The following is a 27,857-nucleotide window of genomic DNA, read 5'->3' on the forward strand; positions in this document are numbered from 1 at the left end:
AGTTGTACTAATAATACTATATGCAACTGTAACAGAAGAAATGCTATAGTTAAACTAGTAGATATAATTGTAATATAACAATAGCGTTCATTTTGAGGGCAATATCTTTATTTACCGCCCGCAGAGTGAAATTTTCATCCCAACAGTACGCATGATGCGAAGCAGATGGTGAAAATGAGAGTGAAGGGCTGAAAATTTCACTCCAAGGGCAAAGTAAATAAAAATATTGACTGAAAAATTAATGCTATTACTATTATAACTTATTTCAATATCTTTAAAGCAAAGTTGTTGTTTTTTTGTTTTTTTCGTATCTCAAAATTTCTGAAAGTAGCCGTAACAGTAATCATTTTTGAATACTTTTTTTAAGAAAACCAAATTTGAGAAAACTAAAAATCAAATAAACAAAAGGAATCATTTTAATTATTAAAAAGTGCAATTATTATTAAAAAAAACATTTGTACAATTTTAACTAATAAATAAATTAATTATATAAACCTTAGTATAAACCTTATAATATTGTAACAAGCAAAAAAATAATATGTCAAAATATAAAGTTATGCAGCATGATTGTTTAGAAAATCCTTGAAAATTGATGGCGCAGTTCCATTTGGCATCACAGACTGTATCAAAGATTTGTGGGTCTTGTTAGGATTTATTTCCACATCCACAATTGAAGGTGATGTTGAGGTTGAAGGTGATGTTGAGGTTGAAGAGGACGACGAGGTCGAAATAGTTGGCAAGAGAGATCTTGTCAAAATTTGAGAGCTCTTTCTTTTCTGCTCATCTGAATCTGAGAAGATGTAATGAGATAATGTAGACTCGCTCTTGTGCTTGGTAATAGAGCAAATCTGTTGGGTGTCATCTCCAGCATGATACAGATTTCAACTGTAGAAGCTCGCACAAAATGAATGGTGTAGATTTTGCTTAATCCTGCTTTTTTAGAAATCTGCTTCATGGTATTGACAAGAGTGTTCTTACCGATGACTCCCTTAGTGTACCATTCTTCATTTGAAAATGTTTTCTTAGCTTTAGCAAACAATACTGGATTTTGAGAATTGAGCTTTTCAACATAGAATTCAAAGGCTCGAACAGGATCAAGAGGATTTGTATCTACTTCATACATTCTTACATCACTGTAATCCTGAGCACTTTGTTTATAGCCCCCAGAATTGTTTTTTGTACTCTCTGTAACTATCACCTCTAAATATTGATTCCCTTGGGCATCCATTTTTACCAGAAAATGTTCCTTTTGCAGGTCTCTCCAGCCTTCTCTTCCACGTCTTCCAAAGTGGAAACAAAGTTGAACCAAATATACTCTTGCAATTTTACAGGATCGGTTAAACAATTACTGAAATAAATTTTCAATAACTCCATATCTTCTTTGGCATCGAATGTTTGTGTTGCGGTTTCTTGTTGTGTGTCTTTTAATACATTTTGCATCCAGGAGCAGCAAACATTTCGTTTGCTGTTGTGAATTCGCGATCAGCAACGATGCTCATACTCCTTGAGTATGGTGGAGAAATGAGAGTTCTGTTAATGGCTGCTCGAATTCCTACAAGTGAACTAGGGGTCAGCATCTTGTTGGAATCGGTTGTTACTTCAGCATAAAACTTTCCTAATGTTTAGTTGAATGCTTCAGCAGTTAGGGTTTATTTTGATATCTCTTTTTTCCATCCATCTTCCAAACTTGTTAAATCCCCAGGCAGTGCTTCTTTTGGTGTTTTGTGGTTTAGAATCGATCACTAGCTTATCTTGCTCATACTCAACCAAATCAGAATTTTGACTAGAAATTAACACACCAAAATCAAATTCTTTTTTCTTGTCCTGATCTTGTGCCATTTTGCTGCTGTTGTTTCTCAGCAGATTTTTTTGTTTTGTTTTTTGTCTCCGAGAAACAAAAAATTTGAATGTTCGATCGAATAAAACAGAAGACATTCTATTGTAGTTTGTGGGCCGATAACAACTTTACAACCCTGGAAGTGGGTTGTAAATCCATTATCGGCCCGCATTTTTTAAACGCAACAAAAACACAGGGCTGATAATTTAAATTAACGCCTGAGGCTGTTATATTTACGCGCAATAAAGTTGTGATATTATCCAGAGAACGCCCTGAGTTATAATCAACAATATTAAACTTCTTCTCTCAGGCGCAATCTGTCTGCCCTTTTCGCTCAACTTTTGTACTCACTTTTAAAAAAAAATCACTTCAAATTATCATACGCAAAGTTAGCAAAATTAATGGATTAGATCACTCATCCCAAGATGAAAATACACTGATTTCATTCGGGGATGAGGCTCACGTGTGATCTTTTTTCGTTTTATCCCGGATGAGATTTCATCACGCCTACGTGTAAACGTGGTCTAAGTCCTGAAAACATAGAAAGTGTTAGTCAAAAGTCCCAATGCCTATCTTTTTATATCTGAGAGACAAATTGAAAGACATAAGCATCAGATATAAGCGACAGATTGTAAAATGTGAACAAAAAGAAGTTTACGGTTGTTGTTGAACTGATGCAAAAGTAATTACAATAGAATTATTTCTGCTTGAACACTTCATGTAAAGCATACTAAGAAATTTTTAAAAATATATAGAAAAATTAGCAGGGCTAAACTAGCAGCTCAGAATTTGCAATTGGTAAATCGAAATGTTATATTTGGAAATCAATTTACAATTACGTTAGAAAATGTTAATTTGCAATTCCCATACTTTTATCATTTCTTTACCATTATCAGCAATAGTGATGTATCTGTATGTTTGTTTTTAGCTTGCTTGTTTCCTTTTTTCAATCAAATGAAAGCTAAATAAGTGGTTGTTTTGGTATGACAAGAGATCAGTTTTGACAATAAAATATCAAGTTAGTCTTACTTACTAAATATCATGCTAGAAATTTCCCAAAATATAAAGCAAATTTTGTAACTTAAAAAATTTATAATTGACAGTTTCACCCCCAAATAATTTGTGATTTTGAGACTATAGGTGATGTACTTTCACTAATTTCCCACAGAATAGTTTCTTAGACATCAGTAGAGAAAATATTAACCAGTTTCTATTAAACATCAAAAATGTAACATTAAAGAAGAGGTTTTGTAACCCAGAGTTTACAACAAACGTGATTAAAAATATACGAAACAGTTATTCCCCTGTCTATTTTTCCTAAACTACAAAAAAGTATATAAAACGAAATATTTTCTGAATGCCAGATAAATTTCCTATCGATTATCAAAGACCTTTTTCAAGTTCCCGACTTAAAGTCATCACATGAAAATCGCACTATTCAAGTCTTCTCCACTTGGGTGTCTGGGTGTTGCTTTTAAAGGACTAGTTCCAAATTTTTATTGAAAAGTTGCCTTACGTGCTTTTCTTAGTTGTACCCTTTAACCTGTACACCATGATAAAATAAATTACATTCATTTTTAAGGAGAAAACAGAGACGCTGTTGCCCAGGAAATTAATTTTTAGTTTTGCCTTCACATTCATAAATTCTTGTACATTAACATAGAGGTGTATTAAGAAAAATTTGTTTTTGAGATACCGAGATTTAAACTTTGTACAAATACTTTCCACCAATGTGATAATGCTTCGGCAGCTAAAGTAGATCTTGAGTTTCACTGATGAGTACAGCTTGATGGTTACAGTCAACAAGGGAATTGATATGTCCACCTTGACTACCATTGTTTGATAAGTTGTTTAGACTGGCATTTGCAAATAGTTTTAGATGCAAATTGTTGACGTCCATTCTACTAAAAGTTATAGAGGTGGGGTTTTGATGAATTTGATGAATTATTTTGTTAGCATATTGGAGATCTGCAACAGTTGCTGTTTCAACCGTTAAAATTTGTGTCGGCATTATTTGCCGACGTAAAATACGAAGATACAGCGTCGGCAAAAAAATTACCTTGTGGAATTTTTAAAAAACAACAACTCTATTTTAACATCAATGAAAAAAAGAATTTAACAAAGAATTTATTTTTATTTTGTGCTAGCATGGGTTGGATGGGGTATATTAATGACCCTCTTCCAATCTGATCTAGACTGTGTTAGATCTAAACTCAACTTCCTCTGTATCAAGTCTGTCCTTATAACCTCCTGCCAAGTCTTTCTTGTTCTGCCTCTCGGCTTTGCCCCACGAACTATCCAGTCTCTACACTTTCTTACCCAATTATCCTCCTCCATTCTTTCCAAGTGCCCATTTACCTTGCATATTTATTTCTTAGCTAATCTTAGTTAAACTGCACCACGAAAAGAACATTTACATACGAGAAACTAATTTAGAACATGGTACAGTACCGCTTAAATGTAAATTTACATGAACCCGAGTTTTACGACGTCATGTAACAATCTCATGTCTACATAAAGAACCTTCGCATATCGTTTGTTTACACATGAACTTAATTGCTTTCTATTGTTATCGTTGTGCGCGAGTCATAACAATAAGATTTGGTGAATCCTTTTGTTCTTACATGTAACATGCATGCTATTGTTTAAAAGTGTTAACGGTCACAAAAGCTAATAAAAGATATGTTTTTAAAAAAATGAATTACCACGCGTAAAGCGTTAAAGATTTTGTGTTTAATGTAAATCATGTTTATGCGAAGAATGTAAAATCAAAACGATCATGCAAAACTTTTTATAATAGCTTTGTATCTTGCACATTGCTACCTGTTTTTTTATTACATTTTGAGAACACTGTTTCGATACTCACATGCCTTGATTTTTGTGCATGCGGCTAGAAATAGTAGTTTTGCATACTAGTTTTCTTCGATCAAATTAAACTTATTTGACAAAGATTAAAATAAATAAAGTAATTTGTCATTTTCGTGAATCCCAAGTTTTATTAATTTTTGTTGCGTTGCGTTTTGGTGCATAGATCATTGTATCGATCGCTGTAGATCGTTTAAAAATCATGAAAACGGGATCATAGAAATGATCGTTTCAATTCGTATAAAATGTACCTGCTCAGTATAACATATGAACATGGTTTGCTTTGGTCAAAAAAATAATGAATTGTATGGAACCGAATTCCCAAAGTTTAATTTAAAGATGGAGGTAGAGTGCCGATGCCAGGGTTATGATGTGCTATTTATGGGTTATTTATAAGTTATGATGAATAATATATAATATTATTCTTGTTTTGTTAGCTAGTGACTTTCTTTCAGCATCTGATATAAAGTTAATGTGGAATTTAATAATAAGTAACATATTTTAAAGAACCAGAGAAAGCCTGTTGGAAGAAAAACATTAAGTTCAGAGATTTTAAAACAATTTAAAAAAAAACGCAGGCCATCGCACGCCCAGGGCCTTTTGCGCATTCGATTTGTCACATTCGCAACTAAAACTCATGGCAAGGCAGGCCCGGTCGGGAAAATTTACCCCCGCGAGCGCTAAATTGCTCACGTAAATTAATCTGCTTGAGCCATCCACGTGCAATCACAAAAGCTTGTGCAAATTAGTTTGCGTGGGTGGTCAATGAAACAAAAAGTTACGACATGCACATGCTTGATCTGTAAAAAAAACTAAAAATAATCCAGTCGTTGCTGATCAAAAATATCAACAAAAATACTCGATTGAGAGCCCTTAAAATTAGAATTTTTTTACGTCTGCAATAAAACGACGTGAGATTCATTTTAACTGATTTGCATTGTCATTGTGTCGGCAATATTTTTTTGTAGTGAAATTGATCAGCTGGCAATATCTTTCGTCATTCACCTTTTATAAGGGCTAGACCTCTTTCATAAATTCAATGCACTGATCTCCTAAGACGATGACAAATGAAAATGGAGTGCAAGTCTTATTGACATACCTTCTGGATGGTTAACTTCGTTAGGTTAATAGTTCACTGCCAACTGGCTTTTTATGTTTCTAGATGAACTTATTAGGTTAGGGCATCATTAGGTTGTATATCGCAGAAGTCGCCGGTGACATGCTTCGAAAATGCTTGTCACCGGCACAGTTTAACATGAAGCAAAACTGTACAGGAGACTCAATTGTTAGAGTCTTCGCAGAACATCTCTTCTCACAAAACCGAGGGCAGGGCTGACCTGCTGTTTCGTGTGGAAAGAACTTCTGGACTTCTTTTTACTACAATATACAATTTTTTCGATTATTATTATGAATCGAAATATTTGTGTTTGTCGTCGCCTGACCGGGTCAGTAACATAGCGAGGGTTGAATTTTTTTTTTTCGGTCACCGTTACAAAAAAAAATTTCTTTCTGCAGATGCAGGAATGCCAGCCTTAAAACAAAACCCAATAAAAATGAATTTTGTAAAACGTATTAACCACAAGTAAGTTGAACGGGATGATGTGTTGGCAGATTTGCTATATTTTTAAAACTTTATTTAACATGTTTTTTCTTTGGTATACATCACAAGAACATTCGTCCGAAAGCTGTATTAAGGTACAGGGCACCTAACCTCTCCCATGTTCTGGTTATAGTTAACTTGCATGCGTGCACACTCTTCTCGCAGTATTCTCTGTGACGATAAAGGTCGGACTGACTTGTGGCATGGTTCCAAATGGTCTTCCGTCTTTCGTTCGAGTCTCAGTGTAATGCACCAGCCGAGCATAACAGTGTCAGCATGAAGGAAAAGCCGACCTTAATGTTCTCTTTACCTCATGTTCTTCATAATAACACGATCATTCTTCATAAGCTTTGTGTTTTTGGTGGCGCTTATTTAGTAGATTCTCTTAAAATGTGAAAAAATTATATCGTAGGATCTCTAGAAAATTCTGATAAATAGTCTCTTACGTGAGCGATAAATCGCTCGCGTAAACTTCTTTGCGCGCGTGTGGGCGTGTGATTGCACGTGTCTCCTGACCAAGCCTGCAAGGGCTGCCATATACAGCTTAATGATGCAATACATTGAATTTATAAGAGGTCTAGCTCCAATACAAGGTGAATAACGAAGTTTTTTCCTGCTGAAAAATTACACTCAGAAATATTGCCAATCCAATGCCCACGCAAATCACTTGAAAGTGTCTCATTTCAGCAGTTTTATTTGCAGACGCATGCAGATGCAAATCAGTTAATGTATCTCACGTCGGCAGTTTTATTACTATTATATTATTTTTAAGTCCCAACATGACTGACAATGATTGTAAGAGTCAGTCTTAAGCTTTACTCTTACTTCAGGCTTAATGTCGTTTCCCTCATTGATAAGGCTAGAACATCGATCATGTCTACGGCCAGGTTGTATTGGATTTCTTCAGGCTAAACGGTTTTAGGCAACATCATCAGTGAGGTTTTTGGATTTCATATCGCGTTGAACGTTTTTAAGCCATCATTGGGGGTCGTCCTTTCGGGAATTTTCCAGGAACATCGCATTCCAAAATTTTCTTTGGTCAACAATCATCATCACACACAAAACATGGCCGTACCATCAGAGTCGGCGGGTCTGCACGAACTCCCCAATTGATTTCAAACCAAGGGGACTGTGTTGCTCCACTGTGGAAACTCTGTCAGAGAGCTTAACAGATGCAATCCACCTCAATATATCATTGTCATTTCTTTTAATGCGGCTAACATCCTCAACATTGACCGTCCAGGTCTCACTTCCATATAACAAAACACTTCTAATGCAAGCATTATATAGGCTTTCTTGTGAGCAAGTTGATAAGTCTATTCAGAAGGATCGTTCTTTCTGAAAACCTTGTGCAAGAAGTCGAGCTTTACTGGTTATTTTGCAATCAACAAGTTTTGGTTTCACAACCCACTGAACGGTTACACATTGCTGTCCTGGTTATGATCTTAAGGTATTTCTTGATTGACATAAGTCCAGCTTTCTGTGTCATGTTGAAGGTCAAGAGACGTGACATAACCATCTGGTGACAAGATATTCCAGGACTGGCTCCTTTTAGTATTTACTTTTCCAATCTTTCCTAATCTTAATAACAATTTGACAGTAAACAACTTTTAAGATGTCATCTTTCTTTAACTGGCGAAGTGTTTTCTTTTGGGTAGGGTGCGAAACAGTTACTAGGAAGATTTGGTGAAGATGATCTGGGTAGATCAAGATCCATACCTGATAAATCAGCAGTGGACACGTGAGGAACAATAATGTCATCAGGTCGGATGGTGTTACTATAAACTAATGTGGTGTTGTTTAGTTCAACATATGGCTCAGAGGCTGATTCAGAGTCTTTATAAACAGGTCTAGCAGATGTGTTTTGTTTTATTGCTTGTGTAAAATTATCTGAAACTTTGGATGAGGTGGAAACCGAAATGGTTGAATTGTGTACAGTTTCTCTACAATTACTCTTTAAGTATTGAGAGAAACAAGCAGAATCTGGTTTATGTGCAAGCCCGCAAGAATGTAATATAGTAACCTCCATGCATTAGAAATACCTGCTGACCCTCTTTTCCTAACACTTTTGCTGGTCTTCTTCAGCATCTGTCTGATCGACAGTATACTTTATCCCCTGTTGGGTAAACAGCATAGAGTAGGACTGAATGTTGTGGTTAAGAGCACAAAGATTCCTTGCAGAATTTTCAGCTTTGACAAAGGCTTCTCTGGCAGCTTGAATTGCTTTTAAAATCTCAACAAGAACTTTACTAGAGCATATATTAGCTGATATAAGGGGGGATCTTTTGAAATGGTATTGAGCAGCTTCGCATTTTCACCAATGGCAAGTTGGTAAGGTGAGAAACCATGAACATTCTGCAAACTATTTTTAGCACTGAGAGCCTACATAAGTGCAATGTCAAAGTTTCATTTTTCTTTATTTAGAATTTATTTGCATTAATAAATTGTGACGCTCAACCAGTCCACTAGACTATGGCGATTCAGCTTCAGTGGTAAAAGTACCACAGCTGTCTGCAAGTTTTAAACATTGCAGATTAATAACTCGCCTCCATTGTTGAACCAAAAACTTGTCCGCCGTGCCGTAAACAGTCACCTAGATTTTTAAAATTGTTTTCACAATAGTTGATAGTATTTTGTTAGGTATCTGTAGTGCACCTGACAGAATTATTTTACCTTCTAAGAACTTAAGGTATAATGCAATAGTTTTCTTAAAAATTTGTAGTTGTTGGCAAACCAAGAACTGGTCTTGGTAGAACAGAGTGGTAAAGTGCACCAGTTGACAGTTGTCTGATACTTTTTTCAGTGCTGTTAATGGTTGTTCAGCAGATTTTATTAGGCTATGCAATTTTTTATAAAGGGTGTGCAAACTGACGATGGATCTTTTTAGCCATTTTCTCTTTATTAATATCTTCTCCCACAGTATTGCTTGAATGTAACTTTACATGTACGTGATAGATATCACATTTGCATAAGCTTTTGGTAACGTCAAAACTTTCATTGTCATTATTCGAAAACAATAGAGTTTGTGACTGGTTCACAAAATGTAATTAGCTCATGTGAACCTAGTGTGTCCCATTGTTGTATTTAATTGCTATAGTCCTCAAGAGATCAATGTAAAAAAATAAAATTCAATGTTTTTACTCATGAACAGCAATGTTGAATCGTTCGTTAAGAAATGTTATGTTTTCTGATACCCGTGTTTACGAAAATGTGCGTGCGATTTTATTTCTTTTCACACAAAGCTATATGTTATATTTCGCACATAAAATATAAGTAACTCTTAAAAAATTGCGCAAACAATTCTCTTTAGCGTCAATTTGGGAAATGGAAACAAACAAAATAAAAATATTGTTTTAATGTCTGGATGTCCAACCTTGTCTTTCAGTAACGATTGGATTGACTTTATACAAACGATCAACATATTAAATTATTTAAACATTCTTATGGCATTCAAGTTTTTCGCAGCTAAATAATCTTAATTTCGCTGTAAAAAAATTGTTTTTCACTTGTTCAAATAGAAAAAAACCAATCGCATTCTGAAAAAAAAATTTGCTTAAAGATTGATGCAATGGATTTTCCCTCTTTCAGAAAGACAGGGATGCAACCTGTATGGCACAATTATTGCTAAAAACGGACACATGATGACTAAAGAACCTTTAAATGTGGCTAAAGTGGATTACATTGGAAGAAAGATGTTTGGTGTGATGCTTAAAAAAGCATGAAAAAGTATCTAAACAGAAAAAAAAACAATGAAAGTAACATTGAATTTAATTCGGCACAATTGTATTTTTTTGATGTTTTTGTTTTTTTTGTTTTTGAGAACTTGTATATATACAAAAAGTTATAAGAAAAAAATGTTTCTTGATATTTTGAAATTATAACACAGCAAAATTATTAAAGATTTTCGATGAATTTAAATTTGACTAACTGAAACTAATATTTTTAACCGAATGCACAAAATCTGAGGCAAGTAAGTATAAACAGTTTTCTGAAGAATAAACAGGTAGCAATGCACAAGTTACTAAAGCTGCTGTTTTTAGCCGCATGCACAATAAGGAGGCAAGTGAGTATAAAAACAGTGTTCCCAAAATAAAATAAATGAAAAACAGGTAGCAATGCACAAGTTACAGAGGCCTCTATTTTAAGCTGCATACACAAAAATTGAGACATGTAAGTGTGTATGGAAACTGTTTTTAGAATAAAACAAAACAAAACAGATAGCAATTACTTTTTGCGTGAACATTATTTTACAAAAATACAAAATGCACATAATGATTTAACTTTTCTCATGTGTTATGTTTGTTCATTTTTTTTTAAAATAAATATTTCAATAGCTTTCACTATTTTTAACACTTTGAAAGAATAACATGCAAGGCTTTATCATATCTTATTGTTATGGTTCACACAGATGATAGGTTCTTTATGTAGACATCAGGTCGTTACATAGGGTCATAGAACTCATGTACATGTAAAGTTACATTCAAGGGATTAATGACAGCGATTAAAGCACATTAATGACATAAATAGAAAAATACTAATTAAATATTCTAAAATTAGAACCATTGCATCCTGTTTAACACCTCACACAAAACCTTTGAATTAATGCACTTATCATGCCATATTTTAACTACTGCTCCTCGGCATGGGCTTGTGCCACCCAAGGTAGATTGGAAAAACTAGAAAAACGATTAAAATGTGTTTGTACCTTTCTTGGGAAAGAGAGGAAATATTCAATGAATAATTTACTCATCAAAAAAGATGTGATATTAGTTTTCAAAGCCATGAATCACATTGCTCCTGATTACGTGCACTCAAAATTCCTTTTGGCAAAATGTATCATCATCAAAAAAGAGGAGCTTCAAAAAACAGGTTCACACTTCCCTTGGTCAACACGGAATTTGGCAAAAAAAGCCTTCCCATTTAGAGCTGCAAAAGTGTGAAATAATCTTTCAGACCAAGTGACCTGTGATGGAAGTTTGCTTTCGTTTAAGACTTCCATCTCTAATGCATCAGCCCTTAAAATTAGCGTCGGCATTCAGCACTGCCGACGTAATTGCCGACGCAAAATACAAAGATACCGCTGGTACGTCGGCAAAAAAATTGCTGACGTAATTTTGTTGTGAAATTTTTAAATAACAATAATTTTGGTTTTGTTTGAGCTTCTTTCACTCAATGCGACTACAAAATAATTAAATTCCATTTTCAGTAAGCTAGGCCATTAGGCTGAACTAAAGCGTCACCAAAATCAAAAAGCTTATGAATGCCAAAATTAAAAATGGTAAGTGTTATTATGAAGAGCGTAAGGTATAGAGATCATTAAAGTCGCGGCCCCTTTCCTTTATGCTGACACTCTTATGCTCGGCTGGTGTATTACACTGAGACTCGAACGAAAGACGGAAGACCATTTGGAACCATGCCACAAGTAAGTCCGACCTTCATCGTCACAGAGAATACTGCGAGAAGAGTGCGCACCCATGCAAGTTAAATATAACCAGAACATGGGAGAGGTTAGGTCTCATCCGAAAGCTGTATTAAGGTAATACAGCTTTCGGACGAATGTTCTCGTAATGTAATACCAAAGAAAACAAATTGTTGAATAAAGTTTAAAAACCCTTTTACAAGGGGAAAGAGAAATCAACTATGTTTAGTACAATAATCGAAAAAATTGTATATCGTCCAGAAGTTCTTTCTCCCACACGACACAGCAGGCAATAAGTCAGCTTTGCCCCGGTTTTGTGAGAAGAGATGTTCTGCGAAGATTGAGTCTCCTGCACAGTTTTGCTTCATGTTAAACTGTGCCGGTGACAAGCATTTTTGAAGCATGTCACCGGCAACTTCTGCGATATACAACCTAATGTACTCTAACCTAATGAATTTATCTCAAAACATAAAAAGCCAGTTGGCAGTGCACTTTTAAACTAACAAAGTTCACCATCCGGAAGTTATGCTAATTCCCGTTTTTCACTGTCTTATGAGATCAATGCATCAAAATTATGAGAGGTCTACCTCTAATAAAACGTGAATGACGAAAGTTATTGCCAGCTAAAAAATTTCATTAAAAAAATTGCCGACCCAAATCAGTTGAAATCTATCTCACGTCGGCAGTTTTATTGCCGACGTAATAAAATTCTAATTTCAAGGGCTGTGTATTTGGCAAATTCTAATGGAGATAACTTTTCAACTTTATAAGTTTAGTTTTTTTATTCTTTTTCTTTTCAATTTTCACAGATTATAAATGTTACTATGTTTGATTGAGCTAAGGCAGTCTAAGGTTTATCATTTTTTGTTTCTTTTTTGTTCTAGTGGTCCCCAGTGGAAACAATCCACTAACTATAAGTTTTTGTGATTTTCTGGGCTAACCACTTTAAGTATTTATTATTATTATTTTATTAGCAGTACTATATGGTCAAGGTTATTGATGGTGGATTGTGACACTCCAGCTCCTGAAGTATGTTGGTTAATGTTGATATAGGAATGATGTAAAATCCTGTTGTGGTGACTATTAGATGAATGTATTGTCCAAGCTATCTAGTGACTGAATCCTGGTTTCACAATACTTGACTAGATCTTTAACTGCTGATATTCTCTCACTTTGTTCACACTGGTGTATAGATAAATGTGGATGAGTAACTGACATTATACTTTTACTTCATCTTAAGATATAGATATCATCAATTTGTACTATAAGGTATACTATTTCAACAATGGTAAATTTTGAAATAATGCGAGTGCACAATAACTAAAGTACTCACAAGTACCTTTTTTTTAAAAAATACGTCATTACACTTAAAGAAAATTCAAAGCATTGATTTTAATGCACCATTCATTTTTATTTAAAATAAAAAAATTCTTAAAAAAATTAAATTTTGACGTTTTACTTCTTGTACATTCATTTCTTTAAATACTTTTGCTACTTTTGTTATGTCAAATCATCATTTTTTTCACAAGTACAGTGTCAGCATGAACAACATAATAATTATTATGGATTGTATGTATAGAATGGATGGAACATTCATGTTTATGCAATTTTGTTATCCATTTATATCAGCAACCACAGTGTGTATGATCAAATTAAATGAAGCAGTGGGGAGGAGATACTTCTAAGGTTCTTATTAATTGAATTTAATTTTTTTTACATATTCTCAGTGGCCACCTGTTGCTCGAAAGTATCAAAAACAAAAAAATTAACATCGATTACATTTAATTTTAACTTTTTTCAATATTTTCAACAGTAATTAATAAATAAGTCCTAGACACTACGTTGTATAATACATATCAATAACACCTAGAAATGATACCTGCCATATTTCTCTATTACTAGAAACAAATCATGACAATGCGCTCAATGTGATTGCAAAGATATAAATAGATTAGAATAGCATAAGACGAGAAAAACAATGCTCTACTTCATTGTGTTGAGGGAGAGCGTGAAAATCGATAGGAGCACTTCTAAGAAATAGAAAAAATCAATTTCACTTTGTAAATAAAATAAATTGCGTAGGTGAAGTAAGGCTATATACCTACGTGATCGTGTATGCAGTGATATCAATGTATGCGTTTTATCCTGAGATTACCATATTTTTTCGTTGTGAGGCCTGATTTAATGCAGAAAAGTGGTTTTAATCTTTAATGCAGAAAAGTAGTTTTGATTTTAATGCAGAAAATTGGCTTTAACCATTAATACATAAAAGCTTGTCCTATAACACTGCAATTTTTTAGCATATAAAGTGAAAATATAATTTGGTAAAAAAGTAAAATATAAAAAAAAGTTTTAAAATAGAGCATTCCAAAACGATACAAAAGGAATGCCATCAATGGTGATCTCGGTTGTGCAAATCATATCTCGAATGACTTCAAAATGGAAAAGAATGTAATAAGGAAAAAAATTTCGAAATGCAAATCTCCCTTCCAGGTTTGTGGAAAGCGTCATTGATCAATTTCAAGATCCACTTACTAATAATACCGAAGATGACGAGTTTATAATTCCACCCAACTTTTTTGACTTACCAAAGCCATTCATTCTTTTAAAAGTTCCATATTGTGAAGAAAATGAAAAAGTTTCCAAATCATTCATTTCAAAGTTTCACAAGTTTACCAAAATAAGTTTGAAGTTGCAATAAAATGGAATACAAAAAAGATATGCCAACTGTTTTTCACTAAAAGATTGAAATTCATAACTTTCTTGCGTTATTTAAGAAGGAACGTGTACCACTTATAACACATCTTACATTGGCGAAACAAGAAAAATGCTGTGACTCGCTGAAATGAGCATAATAATTCAACCAAGAATTCCGAACCAGCTAACCATATTTACCATAATCCTGATCATCCGTTTAGTTGGAAAATTCTGATAAAAGCACCTCTGAGAACGAGGTTGAGAAAAAACTTGGAAGCTTCATTTATAGCATTGAAACGTCCAAAATTAAATGAACAACTTGACTTGAACCTAAAAAACTTCTGTTATTTAGAAATGGAGTGACATGACAGAAATGTTTGGTCATACATCTAAGTTATCACAAAATGTTTATCAGCTGAGAAACATGTGTGATAGCAAATGTGATTTAGATGTATGTAGTTAATGATTATTGCCTTCTTGAGGGCAGTTATATTTTATTGTATATGTGTTAATTAATTTTTTAAAAACTCATACCAATGTAAAAATACGTTCACTTTAAAATTTATTACATCTATGTATGCACTGAGGATGGTTTTAACTGAAAAGCTTATGCTATTTTAAAGCTTGTTTTTATATTTTACTTTTTACCACAATCGTTCTATGGCGAGTTTATAATAAAATATAATTTAATTTCTTTTTAACTAAAATTTTTTACTTTAAAAAAATAAACTTATGCGAGTGAAATAAACTTATGCAGAATGGACAGAATGGGTAGTGGAGGCTATCAGGAAATTGAAGATTGGCAAGGCTGCAGGAGTATCAGGTATTGTTGCAGAGATGGTAAAAGCATCTGGATATATTGAAGTTGAGCTTATTACAAGTCTTGCTAATCAGATTATAAAGGATGTTGCTATTCCGAGTGAGTGGCAGTCGAGTGTAATAGTGAATTGTTTCAATGTCAAGGGTGATGCATTAGAAAGGGGTAACTATAGAGGTTTGAAGTTGGTTGATCAAGTAATGAAAGTTATTGAAAGAGTGATTGATAAGTTACTTAGAGAAAGAATTGATATAGATAAGATGCAATTTGGTTTTGTTCCAGGGCGTGGCTCTACAGATGCAATATTTTTACTCAGACAGCTTCAGGAAAAGTATTTAGGAAAGAGAAAGAATCTCTATTTTGCCTTTGTAGATTTAGAGAAAGCTTTTGATAGAGTGCCACGTAAAGTTATTTGGTTGGCTATGAGAAAATTAGGTGTGGATGAGTGGCTAGTTACGATGGTACAGTCTATGTACAGCAATGCTAGAAGTCGTGTCAGGATTAACGATTCACTTAGTGATGAATTTAGTGTAAATGTTGGTGTACATCAGGGTTCTGTACTTAGTCCTTTGTTGTTTATTCTAGTCTTAGAAGCGCTGTTGATGGAGCTCAGAACAGGTTGTCCATGGGAGTTATTGTATGCAGATGATTTGGTTCTCATAGCAGAGTCGATGGAAGAATTAGTTGAAAAGTTTGAGAAGTGGAAGAAAGGACTAGAAGAGAAAGGGCTAAAGGTAAACACAGCAAAGTCTAAAGTCAGTAGCATTGCAGCCAAGTGCAACCTTGTAGTTGGAAAATGGCCTTGTGGAGTTTGCAGGAAAGGGGTTTGTAGTAACTCAATTTATTGTCAGACTTGCAAGCATTGGGTACATAAGAAGTGCAGTAGTATTAGTGAAAGGTTAAGAGCTGACATACAGTTTGTATGCAAGCGTTGCAAAGGTGATATTATAGAGAATGAAGTATTTCCAGCTTTAATGATGTACAACAGTGGCTCGTTAGAGATAGTTGAGAACTTCTGTTACTTAGGTGATATGTTGGGCAGTGAAGGGGGTGTTGGAAGAAGTGTTACTTTCAGGATAGGTTCTGCTTGGAAAAAGTTCAGAGGGTTACTTCCTTTGTTGACTAGCAGAGTCCTGTCAATTGAGGTAAAAGGTAGGTTGTATGAGGCCTGTGTAAGAAGTGCTATGTTGTACGGTAGTGAGACATGGGCAGTGAAGCAGGAAGATCTTGACCGTTTAGAAAGGAATGATATGAGAATGGTTAGGTGGATGTGTAACGCCAGTCTGAAAGACAAAAAGAGTTCAGATGAGCTAAGAAGCAGGCTAAGTCTCCGTAGAATTAAAGATGTTATCCAGATAAGAAGATTGAACTGGCTGGGGCACTTGGAAAGAATGGAGGAGGATAATTGGGTAAGAAAGTGTAGAGCCTTGATAGTTCCTGGGGCAAAGCCCAGAGGCAGACCGAGAAAGACTTGGCAGGAGGTTATAAAGACAGACTTGATACAGAGGAAGTTGAGTTTAGATCTAACACAGTCTAGATCAGATTGGAAGAGGGTCATTAATATACCCCGTCCAACCCATGCTAGCATGGAAAACGGACGTTAAGCCGAGAATGATGATGATGATGATGATGAGTAGACTTGCGAGTAAAATAATAATTTTCATTCAGAGCATGTTTAACAAAAAATATGGGTAATATCATTCTAAGTAAATTACTTGCACTCTCACTGATTAATTTCTTCACTTGTATTCTCACAAATTTGTAGCTTTAGTCGCAATCAGTACTCACTGTATATTTTTCACTTTTTCTTGTGGTGTTCTTCAACGTTATCTTCCAGCCACCTTCCTCCTCCACCCATCTCCTTGGCGCGCTATAATGGACTTTAATACTAAGTTCCCGGTTATAATACTAATTTGTCGATTATAAAACTAACTTATCGATTATAATACTAAGTTATTGATTATAATATTAAGTTATTGATTATAATACTAAGTTATTGATTATAATACTAAGTTATCAATTATAATACTAAGTTATCGTTTATAATACTAAGTTATCGATTATAATACTAAGTTATCGATTATAATACTAAGTTATTGATTATAATACTAAGTTATCGAATACTAAGTTATGCCTTTAAAAATATAAATATATGATTTCGAGACCTTTTTTTAATCTAGAAGCGGTCAACAAAACATAAAACGGAGAGATGGAGTGTTAAAAAATCAACAAAAGTCATCAACGAAACCAAGAATTGATTAACTTAAACCCCTTTACTGTATGATATGTTATATCAAAAAAATAAGGATTGCCTATGCATACCTAATTTCTGTTGTTCTTTCTTTGCTTTAAATTCATCTAATTTTGAGAAAAGGAATTTTTTAATGGCTGAAAATTTGCATATAATGCTGTTTAAATATTTGCTTTTTAAATTCGCGTTAATTACCACACATTTAAATACCAAAATTTATAAATTTGCGTTAATTTTATGTAGTATCATATTTAAACCCGCTTTATTAAGTTGACTACTTATTTTCGTGTAATAAGGTAGATCAGAATAGATCAATTATAAATCTGAGTTTAGATTCAGATTTGCAATTGGAAAATTATGATATGAATGAGCGAATGAATGAAATAAACATATATTTCAGTTTACTAGGAGATAAATACATTATTGATTAAAAATTATGCCCTAGTAAACCCTGGAAACTGCCAAAGTTAGCAGAGCTCGAAGTATGACAGCCACCGTGGACAATACAAAACACACAACTTACACAGACAACACTACAAAACAAGACAGACAAGCAAAAAAATATGAAAATATTGCAATTGCAAATCCCAAGAAAAAAAGTGGTGTGAAAGTGATTGTAAACAATAGTAATTTTAGGTATATATAAATTAAACATAATTAGGCAAGAATGTATGCTTTATTAGAGATTTAAGTCTATGCAAGGGGAGTTTTAAAAGTCTTATTTCAGGTAACGCATTTTGACAAGTAAACCATGATAGGACACTTTGATGCCTAATGGATTTCAAACTAAATGCAGAAGTACGAACAGCATGCGAATTTATAAAGCCTAGGCTGTTAGCATGAGTATTATGAGAGTGAGAGAAGTCAATTGAAAAGGTACCAATCAGAGGAACAGGTAGATTGTTGTGACATAAATTATAAATAATACAATTTGCAGTTTCACAGTATCTGTGAATTTAAAGATGCCTAAATCTTTATAATATTGGTTTGTATTTGTTCTATCATCATCATCATTCATCATTCTCGGCTTAACGTCCGTTTTCCATGCTAGCATGGGTTGGACAGGGTATATTAATGACCCTCTTCCAATCTGATCTAGACTGTGTTAGATCTAAACTCAACTTCCTCTCTATCAAGTCTGTCCTTATAACCTCCTGTTACGTCTTTCTCGGTCTGCCTCTGGGCTTTGCCCCAGGAACTATCAAGTCTCTACACTTTCTTACCCAATTCTCCTCCTCCATTCTTTCCAAGTGCCCCAGCCAATTCAATCTTCTTATCTGGATAACATCTTTAATTCTACAGAGACTTAGCCTGCTTCTTAGCTCATCTGAACTCTTTCTGTCTCTCAGACCGGCATTACACATCCACCTAACCATTCTCATATCATTCCTTTCTAAACAGTCAAGATCTTCCTGCTTCACTGCCCATGTCTCACTACCGTACAACATAACACTTCTTGCACAGGCCTCATACAACCTACCTTTTACCTCAATTGACAGGACTCTGCTAGTCAATAAAGGAAGTAACTCTCTAAACTTTTTCCAAGCAGAACCTATCCTGCAAGTAACACTTCTTCCAACACCCCCTTCACTGCCCAACATATCACCTAAGTAACAGAAGTTCTTAACTATCTCTAACGAGCCACTGTTGTACATCATTAAAGCTGGAAATACTTCATTCTCTATAATCTCACCTTTGCAACGCTTGCATACAAACTGTATGCCAGCTCTTAACCTTCCACTAATACTACTGCACTTCTTATGTACCCAATGCTTGCAAGTCTGACAAAAAATTGAGTTACTACCAACCCCTTTCCTGCAAACTCCACAAGGCCACTTTCCAACTACAAGGTCACACTTAGCTGCAATGCTACTTATCATGACTTTAGACTTTGCTGTGTTTACCTTCAGCTGTGTTTTGCTTGTCTTTGCTGTGTCTTTGCTGTGTTTACCTTCTATGGTTGGCAAAATTCATAAGACGTGAAGCACAATTTTGAAGGACAGTGATTCGGTTCACTTGTAAACTTATGGACTGACTCCACACTTGGGAGTAGATTTGAGTGGAAAAGAGCATTATAAACTGATAGAAGAACATCCATCGGCACATAATGTCTTATTTTTGCAATGATTCCATTAATATTTTTCAGTTTGGTTGCAACTGTATTAATCTGGGACTTCCATCCTAGGTTAGAATCAGGCAGTACACCAAGATATTTTATAGTTTCACTAGGAAAAACCTTTTGACCACCAATAGAAAGCTTAAATTCACAGTTAATGGGTTTAGAGGGGTGTCTAAAGAGTATATATTCCGTTGTACTAGCATCAAGAGATATTTTGTTAGCACTGAGCCAGTGCCAGTGCCTAAGATTAAGATTGACTTTTTTGACAAGGGATTTTAATGAGGGATTAAAATGCAGCAAGTTTGTATCATCAGCAAAGTGATGAACTAGGGAAAATTTTATTGTTATTGTTATTGAGATCATTCAAGGGGGACAAAAAAGATTTAAGTTTAGTATTTTTTGCAGAACTGGAATTTAAAAAGTCAGGAAGAGAGGTAGTACTCATGTTAGTAGAGTTGTCAGAGAAAACATTTCCTGGGGGAAGAGCATTTCTAAGGCATTTTTGACAGGCCCAGTTAAATGGTGAGTCTTGGAGCAGAATATATTCACCAGTTGTAATACTGTTACATTTGGTATGAGACCATAATTTGCAGAGATCACAAAATACTGCAGTATGGTTGTCATTTATTTATTTTCCCCACACACTGCAAGAGAAAGGGATTGCAAGGTAAAGATAAAATTTAATTTATTGTGTTACTTTAACACGTATTCAGAAAAAACTTTATTATCCAAACAAGATCAAGTACTTCTTTCAAAATACAGCCTTGGCAACTGAACAAGCAATACCAACTTGTAAAGACTGTTTTGGATTTTTGGAAGAACTTCTTCCTTATATTTATGCTTTAATAATCAAATGTAAAAGGAATTAGGACGATGAAGTTGAGTTAACTTTTAGAGAAATTGTTGAATCTTAAGCTGTTGCTTGCCTTTACCAAACTCTTCAAACTCTCAGTACACCAAGGAGTGCTTAGATCATTACCAAACTAGAAGATCTGCTGAAGGTTTTCAGTGATTTACGTAACAAATATCAGGTTAAGTTGGATAATTTAAATTTAATTAATTCCCAAAACAGGTAAACCTTGACGTTCAAAAATAAATATAAGTTAAGACCAAATTTGAAATTTGAGACAACTAAGGATGCAATGGACAAAAATCACAAGCTTATTTGGTGTTAGTGAAAAGACGGAAATCATTTGTAACGGTTATCAATTATAGTGTTCCAGCTGACTATGCCCTGGATGATATTGCTAGAGAAATAATCAATCAAAGTCCCAATTCTGGTGAAAAATGGTTAATGGTTCCCTGGTATGTAGGGGGAATATCACTCAAAGAGATAGATTGCGACAATCTATCAAAAGAGTGAACCCAAATCCTTTGAGTATAAATAAAAAACGAATATTTAGAAGAAAATACAATGTGCCATGTTCAATTACTCTCTGTAAGCATTAATATAATCACTGTAGTTTATTTCGCGTTTCTACTTAGACATTCTGAAATTTCTGTGAAAACATTATAATGTAGTAAAATGTTGTAATTTATTAAATTTCCAATTTGTTATTATATTATACGCATATGGATGGTAATCACAAATTGAAACAACAGAGCAGATACAGTTTTTGATCAATTTCTACTTGCTTCGCAAATATACAGACTTCCTCTTAAAATGACAACTGACCACAGAACAGAAAATATTTTGGTTGCTTGTTTACCTACTTCATGTTTACGGAGTGCATTTTAAGACAGAACGTGAAAATCTGTACATAACCAACGCATTGAGCGCTTATGGGTAGACATATTTGTTTACGTTTTACAACAATTCTGGAATTATTTTAATTTTAAAGCACCAACATAATGATTTCCATTTATATGCCTTACATAAGTTTACATTCCTAGGATAAACGATGCTCCAGGAATTTAGGGAGTCCTGGAATAATCACTGAATTAGAACCGGAAGAAATAAAACACCAAAGCAGATTTAGACTGAGGGTTTTAATAAATGGGACCTGAACTATTTGAAATGACAGATTATGAACTAACTCAATTTGGAATCAATTGCGACGGTCCACTTTCTCCTTTTCAGGCAGCGCAACTGGAACTAGTATTATAATCGGAACTGAGAATTAAAAATCGGAAACTTAGTATGAAAATCCAGAAACTTAGTATTATAATCGATGAGATTACTGACTGGTAGCCTTATAGTAGAGCGTTCGCTTCTAGTGCGAGAGGTCTTGGGTTTATTTATGCCAGAGATTATAAAATGAATTTATCCTTTCTGCTTAGCACTCAGCATAAGAATAGGATTCATATCTTAGGCGGTTGTCTAGTTGAGCGATTGCTGTAAAAACAATTGAAATAATGGCTTCACTACTTTTAAAAATGTTATGTCAGTATATATAATGTATTAATGACGTGTGCAACATCAAAAAATCTAGCAATTCAGATGGAATGTGATAGATATATGAAATATATAGCTAGCCATCTATATATAGCTAACTAAAAGAAAGGAGTTAGCTATAGATAGCTATCACCTGGTTTCCCTTGGTTTTAAATTTTTGAAGAGAAACTACTTGACAGTTACGTTAAATGACTGGTTATTTTAATGTTACTTAGCTAAGAAAAAACAACGGTAGGGTGACTGCAAATGCTCATGACTGTTCATTTTTTAAAATGAACAGTCAGGAGCTTGATTATGGATACCAAAAATAAAATAAATACTAAAAACAGAAAAAAATTACCAGCAGAAGCCGAATGTTTAGATACATTTTTACTGATTCTTAATCTGGCTTGAGCTTCCATTTTTTAAGGTTGATAAAACAACTTAACATACTTCATAGTAACGAAGGAACTTTTCTAATTTTGTATATTCTTTAAAGAAGCGCGCATTTCTAATGTTTACATCACGTGCGCATGCGTTTAACAAAACATCGACGCGCTTCCGCCGCGAATTGTGTGACGACCCTGCGGCTAGTTACGGTTATTAGTGTCAACAGCTTTTCAGCGGGCCTGTCGTTGTTTCACGAATGGCGGGTAGTGGTTTAATTAACTATACAGTAGTTTTATTTAAATAGACCGTATTCTCACCGTAGCTGGTAGTCTACTTGTTGCACTTCTCTTCTCACTTACTTCTTTGAGTAAAGGCTGGTTTCCATTTAGCGCTATATTATAAAGGGTTAAAAGCGCTAAATGGAAACCAACCTCTTCTCCCTAATGCCTCTAAAAATAAGGTTGTTGCTTTGCATTTTTATTCGTGTTTTATTCTGTCCTTAACTCAAATCTCTTACATATTTTTATTTTATGTCTAAAAGAAACAATGTATATGTCGCTTAATCAATGGCTTATTTTAACACATTTATTATATAAATATTTATTTGACTTTCTTTCACTCGATTTTGGTTAAGAATTTAAAAACAAAAGCGAGACCATTCACGTTGTTACTGGCCATCTTCAAATAAAAATCTAATTTAGAATACTTACGTAATTCAAGTAAACTTCGTTGTGATTGGCTGTGGGCTACGGAAGGGCTGTTGGTTTTCGACTTTAGTGACTTGCACGAAAGTCGAGCTGATGGCGGCAAAAAACAAAAATGGCTATTTTTCCGGCATGTATGCAATTTACAGACTCGAACATACAGATATATCTAGAATTTTCATCTTCTCCAGCCTTGGTCATGTTTTCATCCAGAATGAGTCTCGCTAAAATATTTCTTTGTAATATACTTTTCGAAAAAAAATATTGAACCAGCGAGCGAAGTGCGCTGGTCTGTTCATTGCACAAAACGCGTTTGCCGGATTTTTAATATGTGCGCAGGATATGCGGTGTGAGCATTATAACCGGTTCGTAGCCCCTTTAAGTTAGTTTTTTTTTTAATCACTTCAGCGCAAACAAAAGCGCGAGGTCAGCGAAATTATTCTGATAATGCGCATGCGTAGATCAAAGTCACAGCGCTTTTTACAACTGGACCCAAAATGCTGCTGTGTATGGAAACCAGCCTTTATTCACGAAAGGGTGCAATACATTCTGTGAGACCGGTGCTATGTCGTGTTTGGTGCTGTGTACCGTTCTGTACTTTATGTATGTGACGTCATAGTATATTGGTGGAATGTAATTAATGTCCGTGTGGGACTACACGTGTGTTTATTTGATATACAACAACCGCGGTAACGTAAGTTTTCGGGCGATTTACTTGTGCATGCGCAATACACAAAAAACGCCTGGTTCAGAGATTTTTGTGATTTGGCGATAGAGAAAAGCTCCCTTGCAAAGTTGAATCAATTCAACTTTGCAAGGAAGGTTGTGAACTATAGCCAATCAACTCAATGAAATAAAATGATTGCATCACCCTTAACATCGCTAGCGACATGCAAAAATAAAATGTCATATAAATGCAATGGAAATCACAAAAATCATAAAATCGCTGTCCCAAAAATCAACGTTCCTTTTTGCGCTCAGGCCCAAAATTTGATCTATATGAAGTCCACCTTTAAAGAGGTTTATGAGACCTTTAAATATATTTAATTTTCCGTACAGAGGGTAACATTCAGTGGTGTAGATGAGAAATATAAACAAAGAACGATGAAATAAAAGTGAATTTATTATGATATCCAGTTCCACGATTTTGAATACTTTTTTTTGTGTTTTCGACTCTGCAGACATTCGAACATAAAATTGCTCCATTACACATATTGAAAAACAGACAACAAAAATGCGCAAACTCATTAGGCTAAGGCTAAGCGTTATGTTGCGATATTGCTCAAGTTACAACTCGCCAGCTACAGAATGCGAGCGACGACTTCTTTGTAACTCTTTAATTCAACCACATTTCGACTATGCCAGTACTGTGTGGTATCCAAACCTGACAAAAGTTTTAAAAAAGAAGCTCCAGGTTGCTCAAAACAAATGTGTTCGCTTCTGTTTACAAAAAAGTAGCAGATCACATGTAGGTGCTACGGATTTTAAGGAAATAAATTGGCTACCAGTTGGCGAAAGGTTTAAAGTATGCGTAAACAATCATGCATATAAATTTTTTCAGAAAAAATGTCCTCTGTACATGTCTGATGTATTTATTCCATCAAGTCATAGAAGAGCTTCGACTCGTTCATCATTCCAGAGGCTTGAACAATCTTGTGTAAAAACATCCCAAGGTCAACAGTGTCTTTCCTATCTTGGACCCTCTTTATGGAATACTCTTCCTAAGGGTCTTAAAAGATCTAGTACTACAAACAGTTTTAAACACAACCTAAAAAAGCACTATTTTGATGTTATAACGAGAAGGGACTCAGATGATTTTGTGAATTAAATTCATATGATCTTTTGATAATCCTTTCGTTTTCGTTTTGCTTATCTTTTTTTCTATAAGGGTAGAAATGGACCACAATACAATTCTCGCCTTGGCTTGTTTTGTGTTATCCAGCCATCAAACATATCAACACTCAGGAAAATTGCATTTAATTTTATTTTATATTTTTTATGATACATTTTAATATTATATATAGTTTATTATTTTATTTATTTTGTTTTCAATTTCTTTTTCTCTGTAAATATTTTTAACGATTTTACTTACTTACTTACTTACTTAATGATCCTAACAAATGTCATCAGTTCGGGAGGGGTATATCAAACCGCCTTCAACAGAAATAAAATGTAAAAAATTATAATAGAGTCTGAACGAAGATGGATTTTTCCCAGGTACTTATCGCCGCAATTGACGGAAAACATGTAATTGTGCAAACACCGTCTCGTTCCTCTTCATTTTTTTCAAATAAAAAAATGGTATTTAGCATCATTAGCAGCTTCTGATACAAAGTACAAATTTACATTGGTGGATATGGACACTGGAAGAGAAAGTGATGCAAGTATATACGGCAACAGCTTTTAGGACTACGCTAATAGATTAAACAGATAAATCTTCCTAAAGAAAATATACCGCTCGGCTCAAATAGGCTTCTACCGTACGCGTAAACCACTTGATTAAAAAACTGTTTAACTATAGACCTTCTCGAGCAAGAAATGTAATAGAAAATTCTTTTAGCATTGCTTCCATTCGTTTTCGTGTATTTTATCGTCCATACATACAAGTAAAAAGCCGTTGTTGCTCTACGTAAATTCTTAATGAAAAAACCAAAAACATGCAAATATATACATGTTATTTTCTATTTAATATTTTCTCAATACTTGCTAATTGCATCTTGTTTTTACGAAAAAGATGAGCTTATTCCGGCTGGTATTAGGCACTTATGGGTGACAGAGAAATTCGTCACAAGGCCAAATGACTTTTCTAAATTATGCTGGAAGATATGAATAGCATGTATTGGTGTTTAAATTAAAGAAAAAGGTAGATACTTACTCAAAAAACCAGCGGAGTGTCTTCTGTTGTCAAGTTTCGCAGTCAATTCCATTGGTGCTATAATCTCAACATTTGGTAATACCGAGTGTGATAAACTTTTTTTAATTGTTCGTCGTTGCTGTTGGTGATTATTGAAAACAAAACTCTTTGATAAATATGATGGAGATTGCAACATCTTTCTTTTCTATATATACTATACAACTATAAATATGTAAGCTTAACACATTTGACATTCTTTTAGTTAGATAAATAGATATGGATGGATGGATGGATGGATGGATGGATGGATGGATGGATGGATGGATGGATGGATGGATGGATGGATGGATTGTGATGTGGACCTCCTAAAATTATAAAAATATAAATTTACAAATAAAAGTACATGAAATTACATGAACATTACATGAAACTCTGTATTTTAATAATACTCATAAGCATCATCTAGTTTAAAAACATTTTCATCGCTCACATTCTTTTTTATTCTACCGATGAACCTGGCAGCTTTTAAATGAATACTTTCTATTGGTTTCATAAGCGTAGACGAACTGTTACCCCAGACACTTATGCCATACAGGACAGATGGAAATATTCCACCAAAATAAATCGATTTCAAATCACCAGGTTCCATAAACCTCATTGAGTATAGCTTCTTTACCTTTAATGGAAAATCTTTACATACTTTATGTACCTGGTCATTCCAAGACAGGTTATTGTCAATGATAAGACCAAGACATTTTGTGGAGCTGGTAACACTAATTGTATTTTCATTCAATTTAAAATGTGGATATGGACAGATGAACTGTTGACGAGACATAAACATAATTTCTGTTTTACTTGCATGAATATTGAAGCGGTTCAGAGTAGCCCACTTGCTAACTTGATTTAATACTCTTTGGATTTCAAGAAAAGCTTGTTCAAACAAACCTGTAATACAAAACGATGTTGGATCATCAGCAAACATATCAGTCTCACCATCATCAACGTTATCATGTAGATCATTGGAATCAATGGAGAAAAAATGAGGACCAAGTAGTAAGCCTTGGGGTACTCCAAACTCTACTTCCTCTGAAACTGATTTCTGTCCGTTCACAACAGTAAACTGATTCCGTTCTCTAAGGTAGTCACTAAGCAAAGAATACATATTTCCTGAAATTCCAGAAGCTATCAATTTCTTTTTCATGATATCATGTGAAACACAGTCAAATGCTTTCCTAAAATCAATGAACAGAGTAGCAACAATATTTCCTTGATCAATGGCTTGTTGCCATATCTCAGTCATGTGTAATAGGGCATATTCTGTTGATGTATTTGGCCGAAAACCCCACTGGTGTTCACTTATGAGGTTGAATTGGTTAAGATGATTGTCTATTTGAGCTGAAAGCATATTCTCAAAGATCTTACTAGGAATGCTTAACAGTGTTACAGGGCGATAATTATCACAGTCTTGTTTCGAACCTTTCTTAAATAAACATTTTACTTTCCCTGCTTTCCAACTAGATGGATATTTAACTGAGTTGATACTTTATTTAATTACTTCATACAGGCCACAGTTTTGAGGTCCAATAAGTTTTAAATGTTTTGCAGATATCTGATCAGCACCAAACGCTTTACCTTCTTTTATGCTGTTTTTAAATGATTTTTCATACAACTCATAGGAACAATCGATGGTGTTAATACATGGAGTTACTCTATATATGTGCTGTATGCTATGGTCAGGTGAAACGTTCCCATTTAACCTCTTGCCAACAGTTGCAAAGTGATGATTAAGTAACTTTGCCTTGGCTTGGTCATCTGAAATTATTCCATGTTGTTCATCTTTTAGAGTAGCAATTTCACAATTTGTTCTCTTACCCTGAAAATCATTTACAGTTTTCCAGAATGACTTACTACTTGATACGCCATTAAACTT

At 34.3% G+C, this 27,857-nt stretch overlaps 1 protein-coding gene across 5 annotated transcripts in view; it reads right to left on the reverse strand.

Moving 5' to 3' along the window:
• LOC130614038 (kinesin-like protein KIF15) overlaps positions 1 to 26,138 on the reverse strand; it is a 111,790-nt gene extending 85,652 nt beyond the window's left edge. For 4 of the 5 annotated variants that reach the window (XM_057435433.1, XM_057435432.1, XM_057435435.1 and 1 more), the window contains exon 1: positions 25,949 to 26,138. In XM_057435433.1, coding sequence (XP_057291416.1) covers positions 25,949 to 26,123 — 175 coding nt within the window. In that variant the 5' untranslated portion in view covers positions 26,124 to 26,138. Of the gene's footprint in view, positions 1 to 22,340; positions 22,620 to 25,948 lie in introns of those variants that run through there. The other variant, XM_057435434.1, reaches the window with a different exon arrangement.
• Positions 26,139 to 27,857: the final 1,719 nt, after the last annotated feature.

Source organism: Hydractinia symbiolongicarpus, chromosome 11 (assembly GCF_029227915.1).
Source record: "Hydractinia symbiolongicarpus strain clone_291-10 chromosome 11, HSymV2.1, whole genome shotgun sequence".
Taxonomy (NCBI): domain Eukaryota; kingdom Metazoa; phylum Cnidaria; class Hydrozoa; order Anthoathecata; family Hydractiniidae; genus Hydractinia; species Hydractinia symbiolongicarpus.